This window comes from Cricetulus griseus, chromosome 3 (genome assembly GCF_003668045.3).
Source record: "Cricetulus griseus strain 17A/GY chromosome 3, alternate assembly CriGri-PICRH-1.0, whole genome shotgun sequence".
Classification (NCBI taxonomy): Eukaryota; Metazoa; Chordata; class Mammalia; order Rodentia; family Cricetidae; genus Cricetulus; species Cricetulus griseus.
Genome location: NC_048596.1, coordinates 187,885,358 through 187,897,554, shown reverse-complemented (window position 1 = coordinate 187,897,554; position 12,197 = coordinate 187,885,358). Strand labels below are relative to the sequence as shown.

Below are 12,197 nucleotides of genomic sequence, written 5' to 3'. Positions count from 1 at the left end.
TCTGGGATCAGGAGGTCTTGCACAAGCTATGTCTTATGCCAAGCAAACTTACTAAGAAGTACAAAATCTTATATACTGTTTCCAGGGGGATAAATGGGACGACGCCAGCAGAAGTTATCATACAATGGGACAAAGTCAGCAAGATGCTAATCAAGCAGTGTTGCACAAAGAGAACACAGGGTATTGCAAGTACATCACAGACTGACCACACAGCAGCCCAAAATCCTAACTCATTCAGGGTCCAGGGCTCAGCCCCAGACTAGTCTGCCCCTTGGCAAGGACACAAAACTAGGCTCCTTTTGTGGTTTCATCAGAGCCTCTGAGAAGCCTTGGGTTGGCCTGGCTCTCAATATGGAACTCACTCTCTCTCTCTCTCTCTCTCTCTCTCTCTCTCTCTCTCTCTCTCTCTCTCTCTGTGTGTGTGTGTGTGTGTGTGTGTGTGTGTATTTGTGTATTTCAAAATTGCTTGCTTCAGAGAACCGAGTGTCACTCCAGGAAGAGATTTTAAAGCTTTGCTAATTTTGCTTTTGCTCAGAGTTATTTCACTATAGACAGATAAGCACTGCAGTGCTGTGATTTGCTTGGTCTTTGATGCCATTTTGTGATGTGAAGTGTCACTCTGCTTTACAGATGAGGGAATGGAGACAAGGTGCAAAACTACTGTTTAGTGGGAAGAGATAATACTTGTTTTTGATTTTGATTTTTAAAATCTTAATTTTTAAAAATTTTGTGTGTATAGGTATTTTGTCTGCATGTATGTCTGTATACTACTTGTTAGCAGTGCCTGCAGAGGTCAGAATAGGACACTAGATCCCTGGAAACTGGAGTTACAGACAACTGTGAGCTGCCATGTGGGTGCTGAGAATTGAACCTGGGTCCTTTGGAAAAGCAGCTAGTGCTCTTAACCACTGAGTCATCTCTCCAGACCCCTAATGATAATATTTAGATTGAATTGAATTTAGTTGCATAATTCAAGTTTCTCAATTTCCCATGGGTTTGGCTCTTTTCATTGTACTTCAGCTACATTCTCTAGTTGGCCATATTGGAAATCATCAGAGCTAAAGGCTAGTGTAATTGCCTATCTGTATCAACTTAGCCTATGCTTCGGTTGTCCCAGTTGAGAACAGTACCACTACTGGTTTTAGAAAGAGGCCTTGATTCCAGAGTTGTGCAGCTTTCACCTGCACAATGTTCTAATTCTAGAACATTCCCATCACCCTAAAAAACAAAACAAAACAAAATTCTGTAACCAGTAAAGTGTGATGCCACATTTCAGTAATCCCAACACTCAGGAAAGATCATGAGTTCAAGGTTAGCCTTGGATGCATAACAAATTCCAGGCCAGCCTGGGGCACATAGTAAGAACCTGTCTCAACAAATGAATGAATGAGTGAATGAAATAGATAAATAAACAAATGAAGCAACTCCTTTGTGCATCTGTCAGGTAGATCAGAGCTTAAGAGTACTGGCTACTCTTTCATAGGACCCAAGTTTGATTCCCAGCACCACATGGTAGCTCACAACTGTCTGTAACTCTTTTCAGGGAATCTGACACCCTCCCTGGCCTTTGTGGGTACTGCAAGCATGTAGCATGCCCTCATACAGATAAATAGAAAGTCTTTAAAAAGAACATCTTCCACTACATTCTGTTAATAATCATTAGGTGTGAAAGAATTCCTTTTGTGGTTATTAAAAAAAATCTCAAATTTCTAAATCTGTAAGAATAAAACTTTTTAAAATGCAAAATGAATGTCTTTACCTGTTACATATGTATAAAATTAAAAAGTCATATATATACATTTATATATATGAATTTATTTAAATCAGTATTAAAACTTAAAAATCTGTTCTGAAAATAAATTATATTTCGAACTATTTGTTTTTGTAGGCACTTTCCTTTTATTCAGTTACTAGAAACATGAGCATTTATGCTGATTGTTAAAATCCATGTGTATTCTGCTGAGGGTGTGGCTTGGGGTAGAGTAGTACTTGTGTTGCCTGTTCAAGGCCCTGGGTCCAAGGCTCAGCACTGCAAATAAAATACAGCACAGTATGATAGGGTGAATGTGTTTCATCTCTGAAGACCCTTTGCAGTTTGTCTCCAAAGCACCTTGCACTTGTGTTTTACAGATGGACGCTGCAGACAGGAGCTGCACAGTATCTGTGCATTGTAGCAACCACCGTGTCAAGATGCTGGTGACGTTCCCAGCACAGTACCCCAACAATGCTGCTCCTTCTTTCCAGTTCATTAACCCTACCACCATCACATCTGCCGTGAAAGCCAAGCTGCTGAAGGTGAGTGAGGCTGAGCTCCCAGCTTCAAAGTCTCTATGCGCTGTAGCAGGCATTGGTGAGGTTGAGCACAAACCTGCATCAGTAAGATTTAGAAGTTGCCTGTTCCCCAGATGCTGCAGTATCTGCTGAATAGCTACTGTCTTGGCAATCAGCAGTAGGACAGGGTTCTTAACCTGCTTTTTTGAGGGGGTGGGTATGGATGTCCTGTGGAATTCTAATAAAAAACTGTTGATTTTTCTTCAGAAAAACATTTACAAATGTTGGATCTGAAGGATTTCATAAATATCGAATGCAAATATATTGACTATAAGTAACGAGTTTGCAAATTTAGAGCTTTGCATTAGTCTGAGGTTGTGAACTCTGCAAGGCAGTTTTTTTCACTTATCTAGGAAGAATAGGCAAGATATATTTTGAAGCTAAAAATATTTGAAAATGTACAGTCATTTAAAAATCTCAGGAAAAGGGGCTGGAGAGATGGCTCATAGGTTAAGAGTACTAGCTGTTCTTCCAGAGGTCCTGAGTTCAATTCCCAGCAATCACATGGTGGCTCACGACCATCTATAATGAGATCTGGTTCCCTCTTCTGGTGTGAAGGCACACATGCTGGAGGAACACTGAATACATAATAAATAAATCTTAAAAAAAGAAATCTCAGAAAAGAAGCCCTGTGGGTTCAGAAACTGATGTGTGTAAGATAATTAATTTTAATTGTACTTTTATTTAACTCAGCACATCTAAAATAATATTATCATGTCAACATGCAATTAGTGAAAATGAGCCAGACACAGTGATAACAGTCCTGTAAGCCATGCACCTAGCATGAGAAGCAGGAGGATCAGGAGTTCAAGGTTATCTTCAGCTACATAGCAAGTTTGAGGCCAGCCTGGGCTACATGAGTCCTTGGGTCAACCCCCAAAACGAGATACTTTACCCTTCTGTGAGTTTGGAGGATGCACATTTCCTGTGTTCCCTGCAGAGAGCAACAGCAGTGATCCAGTTCATGTGCCTGTCTTAATGTGGGTGTCAGTTCATATCTCTAGCATGTACCTTAAAATGTCAGGGGTCACCGTTTTAGTGGATGAAAACACAGCAAATGTATTATAACTTTTGCTGAATAGAAATCTTTGCCCTGGCTTCTGTCACTCAGAGCAGTTTCTCTCCAGCCCAGTGATGATGTTTCCAAAACAATTAGATTTCTCATGTGTGGAGGCAAAGCTGTGTAGACTCACTAGAAAGAAAGAATAGCCATTCTGTTCTGTCTAAGGCTCGGGAAAGTTCTTTTCTTGAGCCCTTATGGGAACCAGTAGAAGCCTCAGGCCTGACCATGTGCTAGCCTCCCAGGGCCAACATGCTTCCAGCCACTTTGCAGAATAAAGCCAAGCAGAAACATATGGACATATGATTCTCTCCCTGATGGTGTTTTGGGTCTTTTCCAGATCCTAAAGGACACTTCCCTGCAGAAAGTGAAACGCAACCAGAGCTGTTTGGAGCCCTGCCTGCGCCAGCTCGTCTCCTGCCTTGAGTCTTTCGTGGTGGGGAATGTGAACTTGTTGAGCCAAGCCATGCTTTAGTGTCTTGTCGTAGTTCTTGTCCCCGGGACCCTGGCTCCCGTTGTAGTGCTGCACCACTGTTTTGTGATGCGACTTAAAGATAGCTCGTGGGTTCTAGTGTGTTTATCTTTGATTTCAGAACCAAGAGGACAGTGCTTCTAGCAACCCATTTGCACTCCCAAACTCTGTCACGCCGCCCTTACCGACATTTGCACGGGTGACCACTGCTTATGGATCATACCAGGATGCCAATGTTCCCTTTCCTAGGACCTCTGGGGCCAGGTTCTGTGGAGCAGGTAGATCTCTCTGTTCTTTGACTCTTAACTCCGAAGAAGTGTAGCTAAGAAAGGCTTATATGCTTCATAATTATCAGTAAATGTTTGTTTTTAACTTTGTAAGAGCTCAAAACAACATATGGTATAATACTAAATTCATGTCTGTAGATGTAGCCTAGGAATGTTTACCAGGGGCCTGGAGAGATGGCCTAGCAGTACAGAGCACTCACTGCTCTTCCAGGGGACTCAAGTTCAGTTCCCAGCACCCATGTCCAGCAGCTCACAACCATCTGAACCTCCAGCTCCAGGGGATCCGACATCCTCTTTGGGTCTCAGCATGCATCTAGATGCACAGCATACACACACAGAAACACATACGTGTGCACATAAGTAAAATAAATAAGTCTTTGTAAAAAAAAGAATGTTCTCTATAATTGAAGGCTTAACTGCTTTAGTCCTGATGGACCTGAATTTGCATCTACTTAGATCCCTGATACTTTTACCTCTCCTAGATCTTGTAGACTCTCACCTTGTTCCTTTTAAGGATCAGTGTAGTCACAAGCCTTGGCAGTTTGTGGAGCTATGCCTTGCGTATACGGAAATAGAAGAAAAACCCTGCCTGGCTGGTGGTAATAATGCTTAGCATGTGTAAGACCCCATGTACAATCCCTAGTACCACCAAAAAACCTTTTTTTTTTTTTTTTTTTAAAGTACAGTCATTAACCCAGGCATAGGAGCTCATGCCTTAATCCCAATACTTACTATGCCAAGGCTGGAGGCTTGCTATGAATTCTAGTACAGCTTGGGTTACCTAGTGAGACCCTGTCTCAAAAAACAAAAGATTACCCTATCCTGCCTTGGGATTCCCATGTCCAGCTCATTGACACCACGTGCTCCTGTGTCTCCTTCATCAGGTTACCTGGTGTACTTCACAAGGCCCATGACGATGCATCGCGCAGTGTCTCCAACAGAACCTACTCCTAGGTGAGTCTGGGAGATGCTGCAGGAATCCATGTCTCTGTCTAAGTTCATGTCTGTTAATCAGTTAAATTCCTCTTACAAGATTCCTTCTTCAAAGATGGGGGTTCATTAACTTATTTCGACTGTAAGGTTAGTATCAAAGCACTGGGAAGACAGCTTGATGAAAGTGGTTGTTAAAGCAACTTTGGGCTGGGATGTCAGCCTAGAGGCAGAACATGTACAGGGGTCTGGGTCCCATCCCTACAACTAGGAGGGGAAAGAGGGAATTCTTTGTAAATGTTTTACTCCCATTGCTAAACTTTTATGTAATTTTATTATTTAATATTAAACTAAAAGAAGAAATACTATCTAATTAGTCACACAACACTAATAGGCCACTTCTGAAATCAGGATGTGCCATTTTCACAATTACGTGTTAGAAAAACTCAAATCACATTAAAGTTTTAAATAAAAAATGCAAAAGCCCTTTCTCCCTTTCTCCCCGTGCTGGGAGAGGCACTGTCACAACCAAGCATGTTCCTGCCCTTGGCACTGTTTTTCTGTGCTACTTCTCTGATGGACAAGCTAGTGGGACCGATGAGGTGTGAACTTTATAGCCAAATCACCCAAATTAGCTGGTTGATTCTTTGACTGTGGACAGTGTATCTAAACTGCTTTAGTTTTTTTTCAGCAGTCACTCAGGTAGATCTTTTAGTTGCCAGGAAAGTTAAGTAAATGGTCCTGTAAGACAGTGAGTATGCAGACTGCTGCTAAGGCTTCTCTCTGGCTTTAACACTGTACAGTAGACTTCTGGTTCTTTGGTATGGTGACCAAGATAACTTGGAAATCTTTCTGCTAGAACAGTATCATATGCAGTATGCTGAATGGATGGAATACCTGGCTGGCAAGATGGTAAAAGCACTTGCCACTAAGTCTGATGACCTGAGTTTGATCCTGGAGACACACATGGTGGAAGGAGAATAAAGGCTTACTCATTCCCTCAGATTGTCTTCTGACCTCCACATACACATGGTGGCTTGCATCCCTCCTCCCAGAAAACACAATAAAAATGTTTAAAAGAAAGGATTGAATGCCACCTGTGAGTAGATGCTATTGTTTGAGTGGGTGTTTCCAGTTTCTGCACTGGTCCCAGCAGATGAACCCTTGATGCTTAAGAACTAGGCTTAAATAACCAGGTTCCAACACCTACTCTCCAATGGATCACATGTCCTCGTGGGGACATTTTTCAGCTAGCAGTCTTTCACTGAGGTATAACTGGCAGTAGAAAAGTCTGAAGTTTACTGCACAGTGACCAGTACCCCGCTCGAAATACAAGACATTGTCCTGACCTGTAAAAGCTCCTGGTTCCTTTGCCAAGCTCCACAGGAAACCACTGTCTCAACATCTGTCATCCTCTTTTAGTTTTGCCTGTTTTTAAACTTCATTGAATTAGAATCATGCAGCATGAACTGTTCTTATGTCTGGCTTACTTTGTTCAACTTAATGTTATTGAACTTGATTTGAATGGCTGCATGGATCAGTAATTGCACCGTATGAACATGACGTAGGGTGATTTGTTCTGTTGATGGATGTTTGGATCATTTCCTCTTTGGGGCTATTAAAAGCAAACTAGAGATGCATACCTTTTTTTTCATTTTTCTTTCATGGATATACTAATTTCTTGACTTAAGGAGTGGAACTGCTGAGTCATAGGATAGATGTCTCTTTAACTTGGAGAAAGTGTGCTCAGTGGTGAGGGCATTTTGTCCTCTTCTCACTGAAGGCTCAGAGGATTGATTGCTCCACGTCTCTCTCTCTGTATTGCCAATCTGTTCAACTTCTGTCATTGTGGTGGGTGGGAAATATTATCTTGTTGTTTTCATTTGCATTCCCGTGATGATGACTAATGATATGAGCAGCTTTTGTGTGCTTATTGACCATTTAGGCGTCTCCTTTTGTGATGTGCCTGTTCAAGTATCATGCACTGTTACTTATATGTGCTAGCTATCTAGTGTGATTGCAGATCTTTTGCTGGATGTATGCATTGATTCTCTTCTAATCTATGGCTGCTTTTTCTCCCTCTTTAATAATATTCATTGAACATGGTTTTCAGTTTTGATGCTGTCTAATTCATCACTTTTTAATTTTATGCTTAGTAATTTTTGTATTAGAGAGAGAGAGACAGAGAGACAGAGAGAGACAGAAGCCCTCAGTCTGCATCAAGGTCATAGAAATACCCTTCTGCATCTTTTTCTGTGAGTCTGTGGCTTTAAATTCCTTATCTAAGGTCCATGGCCTCAGTCTCTTTGGTGTTTATGATGTCGGGTAAGGGAGAACATTTGTTTTATTTAATAGAAATAAATGGTTGTTCTAGCACCATTTATGCAGCCTGCCTTCTTTCACAGATGACAATTGGTTGTCTGTTTCTACACCCCAGTTATTCTTTTGATCTCTTTGTCTCTCTCCATGTCTTATTACTCAGAATGTAGCCTTCTATGGTGTCATAAATTTGGTAGAGTAAGTTCTCAAAGGTATTGTTTAGTTTTTTGTTGGCTAATCTAGGCCTTTGCACTTCCACAAAATTATATCAGCTTGTTAGTTTCTACAATGCCTGTTCATGTTTTGATTACACAGATTCTTCGTATCAGTTAAGAGAAATCTGATGTTTTAACAGTGTGGAGTTTTTTTATTCCCTGGTATGGTAGTCTCTCCATTGTTATCATCTTCTTTAATGACTCTTAGGAATGGTTTGTATTTTCGGTGTATATATTTTCATATTCAACTTTTTTTTTTTTTTGGTTTTTCGAGATAGGGTTTCTCTGTGTAGCTTTGGAGCCTATCCTGGCACTCGCTCTGGAGACCAGGCTGGCCTCGAATTCACAGAGATCCACCTGCCTCTGCCTCCCGAGTGCTGGGCTTAAAGGTGTGCACCACCAACACCCGGCTCAAATGATTATTTCTAGTATCTGAAAACAGTAGATTTTTACAGGTTGGCATTATATCTAGATGCCACTAATTAGGTCTGATAGTAGAGTTCTCTGAATTTTCTGTGTGTAGTCATGGAGGAATCTGCTTCTGTAGTCTGCAGTTTTCATCTCTAAATGCTTATTGTTTTTGTTTCTTTGTTTGGGGTTCACCCTTTTCTTCCCATTCCATGTCCTTGGTTACTCAGGGTATGGAATCCAATATGTATAATTCTCATTTCAACCACAGATCTCTCTCAGCCCTATCTGCTTATCACACTGGCTTGATTGCACCCATGAAAATCCGCACCGAGGCCCCCGGCAATCTGCGTTTGTACAGTGGGAGTCCAACTCGAAGCGAGAAAGAGCAGGTCTCCATCAGCTCCTTCTACTACAAGGAACGGGTAAGTGTCCGTGCCATTGTCTTAGCCTCTAACCCCTTCTGGATTCTTGTTTCCTGTCCCCCGTGTGCCATGCACAGTAGCTAAATTAGTAATTCCTTTGTAGTCTTTCACTTTCATAATTAGTTTATATGTGAAAGGTCTGTTGCCTTCAGTTGGTTTGAACTACTGTAAACCATGGGGTAGAAGTAGAAGTGGTAACTATAAAGTAAAGTGTGTACTTTACTCCTCATAAAAAAGTCTGTCCTGGAAATCCCCATTAGTTGAATTGATTACCACATTTCGGGCAGAATAATTTAACTTCAGTTCTTCCTTGATATTCTGATATCCTAGTGTCTGTCAACACACTAAGAGTTGCTTCTGGGAGCTGGGGGTCTTGGTGGATTTGGAACTACTTGATTGCTAGGTTTTTTCAGAGTGTATCAGCTGGTACAAAAATTACCTGAACTTGCCCTTAATTTTTTTTTTTTTTTAAAGACTTTGTAACCTTGGCTGGCTTGGAACTCATAGAGATCCACCTGCCTCTGCCTCCTGAGTGCTGAAATTAAAGGTGTGTAACACCACTCCCGGCTTTTCTGGGGTCCTTAAAGAATGCAGTGTCCCTAAAGTACTTATCTTTAGCTGGCAGGAACCTGGTGAGCCTGGCGAATGCCTAGAAGCCTTTGTGTGTTGTCAGACGGTGAGCCTGGCATCAACACTGATAGGTCCAAACTGTCTATGCTCCTTCCGACCTACTTACTGCACAAACTGTCCTTCAGAATTCTTCATTGTTTCCCCATAAAATAGGAAATAACAACTGTCAGTAATTAAAATCTGGCTTGAAATGGAATCATTAAAATAAAAACAAGGTTTTTCTATCAAGTATTATAAGTATCTTCACATGTGTTGCAGTGCAGTCTGCTGCCTCATGCTCCCACTGATGGCTGACCAGCCCTGACTAGTCTAGTCTCAGGGATCATGTGGCTGAAATCGGGCAGCTGCTGGTATTTGAACTAGTCCAATCTTGGGCAAAGCCATCTATTCAGACAGGAATATGGTTCTACCTGCCTCCCTGCCTGCCTTCCCCTCTCCACACTCCCTCTCCCCATCTCCCTGGTGGGATTCTGTCCCTCTGGCTGTCCCAGACCTTTCGCAAGCACCCACCAAATGCTATCTCCCCCAAGTCATTTACATTTAAAAAAATTAGCTTCATACCCCCCTTTTCTGCAAAGCAGCTGGTAACTGGGTAGAAAATTTGATAGTTGTAGCATTCAGTTGGCATAAAAGCCACTTACAGCCAGGTAAAATGAGGCTTTTATTTAGTATCAGGGACAGTTTGAAGAGATTCCCTGACTCAGAGGCAATTCATGTCATGTGCTACCACCCTTGCTTGCAATTTGATTGGCTAGAATAGACTGGCTTACATATTTGACTGGTGCTCACATAAAGCCCACCTATAGTCAGAGTACTCATGGCTCTAAGACAGTAGCATCAGTCTTGCCTACATTTATGGTTGCAGTGGTCTGGCCCCTTTTACCACCAACACTGTGTTCTTGAAGAAGCACCAGGAAAGCATGTGGCTGATGTCCTCTTAGCTAGGGAGGATTGTGAGATCTCAGTATGGGCGATTCCTAGACTGCTCGTCACAGCAAATGGGCTCTTCTAGTAGTCTGACCTGACAGAGGAAGGAAGGAGCCTTGAAGGTTTATTTTTACATAACAACCAAATAAAATGGGGAGCACTTTAAACAAAACAAAACAAAACAAAACAAAACCCAAAAAACATAGTGTCATATGAAACCCTTGCACTGGTCTATACCATATGCACAGTAAAGCTAGTCGGTCATAAATGTGTAGTTTAGAGAATTAGCAAGCATCCCAGTCAAGAAGCAGAAGACTATAAGATCTTCAGGATCCTGGGGGAGGGAGAATGGCATATAATAATTTTGAAGGTAAATTGTGGGCCCTTGATTCTATTTGACCACCTCTGACCTAAAGTTTCGTGTGTTTCAGTTTATTTAAGATGCCCAAGACAAATGTTAGTTGTCTCATGATAAATTTGAAATAACCTTCTCTCTTCCTGCCACTTGTTCATGCCTTTTCCTGTTTAAATAGAGCAGGGCATCTAAAGCAATGGAAGCCCCCATGCTGGCTTCCGTAGGTGGCCTCGTCTTCCTCACAGAGGTCAGTAATTCTTGAGGACTGGTTTCTCCTTGGGAGAAATGATTTTATTTTATTACCATTGGAAGTTCCATATCCACGTTTTCTCCTGTGTACTTCTGTATCCTTTGAGAGCTGTAAATGAGGAAGGTGGAAGGACTGAGGTGTACCTGCATTAAGGACTAGCAGGAAGGAATTGCACTGAGATCGTAAAGTCTCGTGCAGCCACCTAAAGATGGTGGTTCATTTCTCTTGTGTTGTAGCATTCATCCAGTGTCCTCTAGATGAAATTACAAGGTTAGTTACTAAAAATTTCAAAGTGTGAGTGACCTAAAGACCTGTCAAGTCTCATATGAGTCAGAAAGCACAGATGCTCACAAGGAGAGACTTGGCAAATAGGCCAGTGATTACCAGCCAAAGAAATAGTGTTTATTCTAGAACTTCTAATAAATATTGAGCATTGACCTACAGATATTTTTTCAGATTTTGCAGCCTCTCATCTTTGCTTCAGTTTATATTATTAAAGTGCCTCTGATATAAATACTGGAGAGGCCTTTCAGTTATGAGTCTGATCTCCATGGTCAGTGTGGTATACTGCTCACCCCATACCAGGTCCCCTTGGCTAGCTGGAGTGCCTACAGAGCGTGCCTCCTCAGCTTAGCCTCCCCTCCCCCCTTCTCCTGGCATTGTTCTGAAGATAGTTTCTCAGCCACAGTGCTGAGACACTCAGTTGCTTATTGCTGCACAGCCACACTGGGAACTAAGCCTATTGAAGAAGCGATTTAGGAACAAGAGTGTGCTCTGGTGTGTTCTTCACACGTGTGAGGCAAAAGGGAAACTCTCTTTCCTGTTTCTCCACTTGCAGCAGGACCTTAGTGCTGTCAGAGTCCCTCATACCTTCACCTGGGTTCCTTTGTCAGAACTGTGTTATGCCTCCTCATATCCTAGACAGTGACTAAAGAGCAATGTAACTGAAGCTGGGCTTGAGGCAGGTGGGCTTGGGGAGGAGAGGGGTACAGACACTGCCATGCTTAGGCTCAGCCTTTTCAGTCACCCCAGTTCCCATTTATATACCTATAAATCCATCAGATGTGGGGGAAACTTTCATTTTATTCTATATTTTTCCCTTTTAATTTTCTTGGTGTTTTTCTTCCCTCTTCCTGGGTGTAACGTTTTCACGCACAGATGTCTCCTCGCTCTGCCCGGCGACGTTGGTCCATACAAGCAATTAACGACTTCCCGGTACTGTGCGCTGTGCAAATGCTCTCCTTGACTAATCCTGTCTCTACCAAAGGCCCAAGAATAAAATGCCACCTGCCTGGCTTTGAGGAACCTGAATGACAGACAGGCTGGCTGGTGTTCAGGACCAGCTAAAATAAAATTTTCACCCTGGGGAGGCAGGCACCAAGGACTGCCCTCCTTGCCAGTCATGGTATTTCAAATGGGTAAACACTTAAGGATCATAAATGGGCTTCTTTGCAAATGAAACTCACTACCGGGTCCTTGGACCCTGATCAAATGACTTCAGCTCACCTGATATCACTTGGGGCACTTCTGCAAATTGCATGGAGCTTTCAAAAGCCTACCTTTGGCATGGGGGGAGCAGAGGAAGATA

The 12,197-nt window shown here is 42.2% G+C and overlaps 1 protein-coding gene across 5 annotated transcripts in view; it reads left to right on the top strand.

Annotated features, from left to right (window-relative positions):
* Wdr59 (WD repeat domain 59) overlaps window positions 1-12,197 on the top strand; it is a 77,942-nt gene that overhangs the window by 41,347 nt on the left and 24,398 nt on the right. For 3 of the 5 annotated variants that reach the window (XM_027406036.2, XM_027406035.2, XM_027406038.2), the window contains exons 14-19: window positions 2,131-2,295; window positions 3,732-3,827; window positions 3,985-4,141; window positions 5,035-5,104; window positions 8,294-8,447; window positions 11,768-11,824. In XM_027406036.2, coding sequence (XP_027261837.1) covers window positions 2,131-2,295; window positions 3,732-3,827; window positions 3,985-4,141; window positions 5,035-5,104; window positions 8,294-8,447; window positions 11,768-11,824 — 699 coding nt within the window. The remainder of the gene's footprint in view (window positions 1-2,130; window positions 2,296-3,731; window positions 3,828-3,984; window positions 4,142-5,034; window positions 5,105-8,293; window positions 8,448-11,767; window positions 11,825-12,197) is intronic. The other 2 variants (XM_027406039.2, XM_027406037.2) reach the window with 1 other exon arrangement.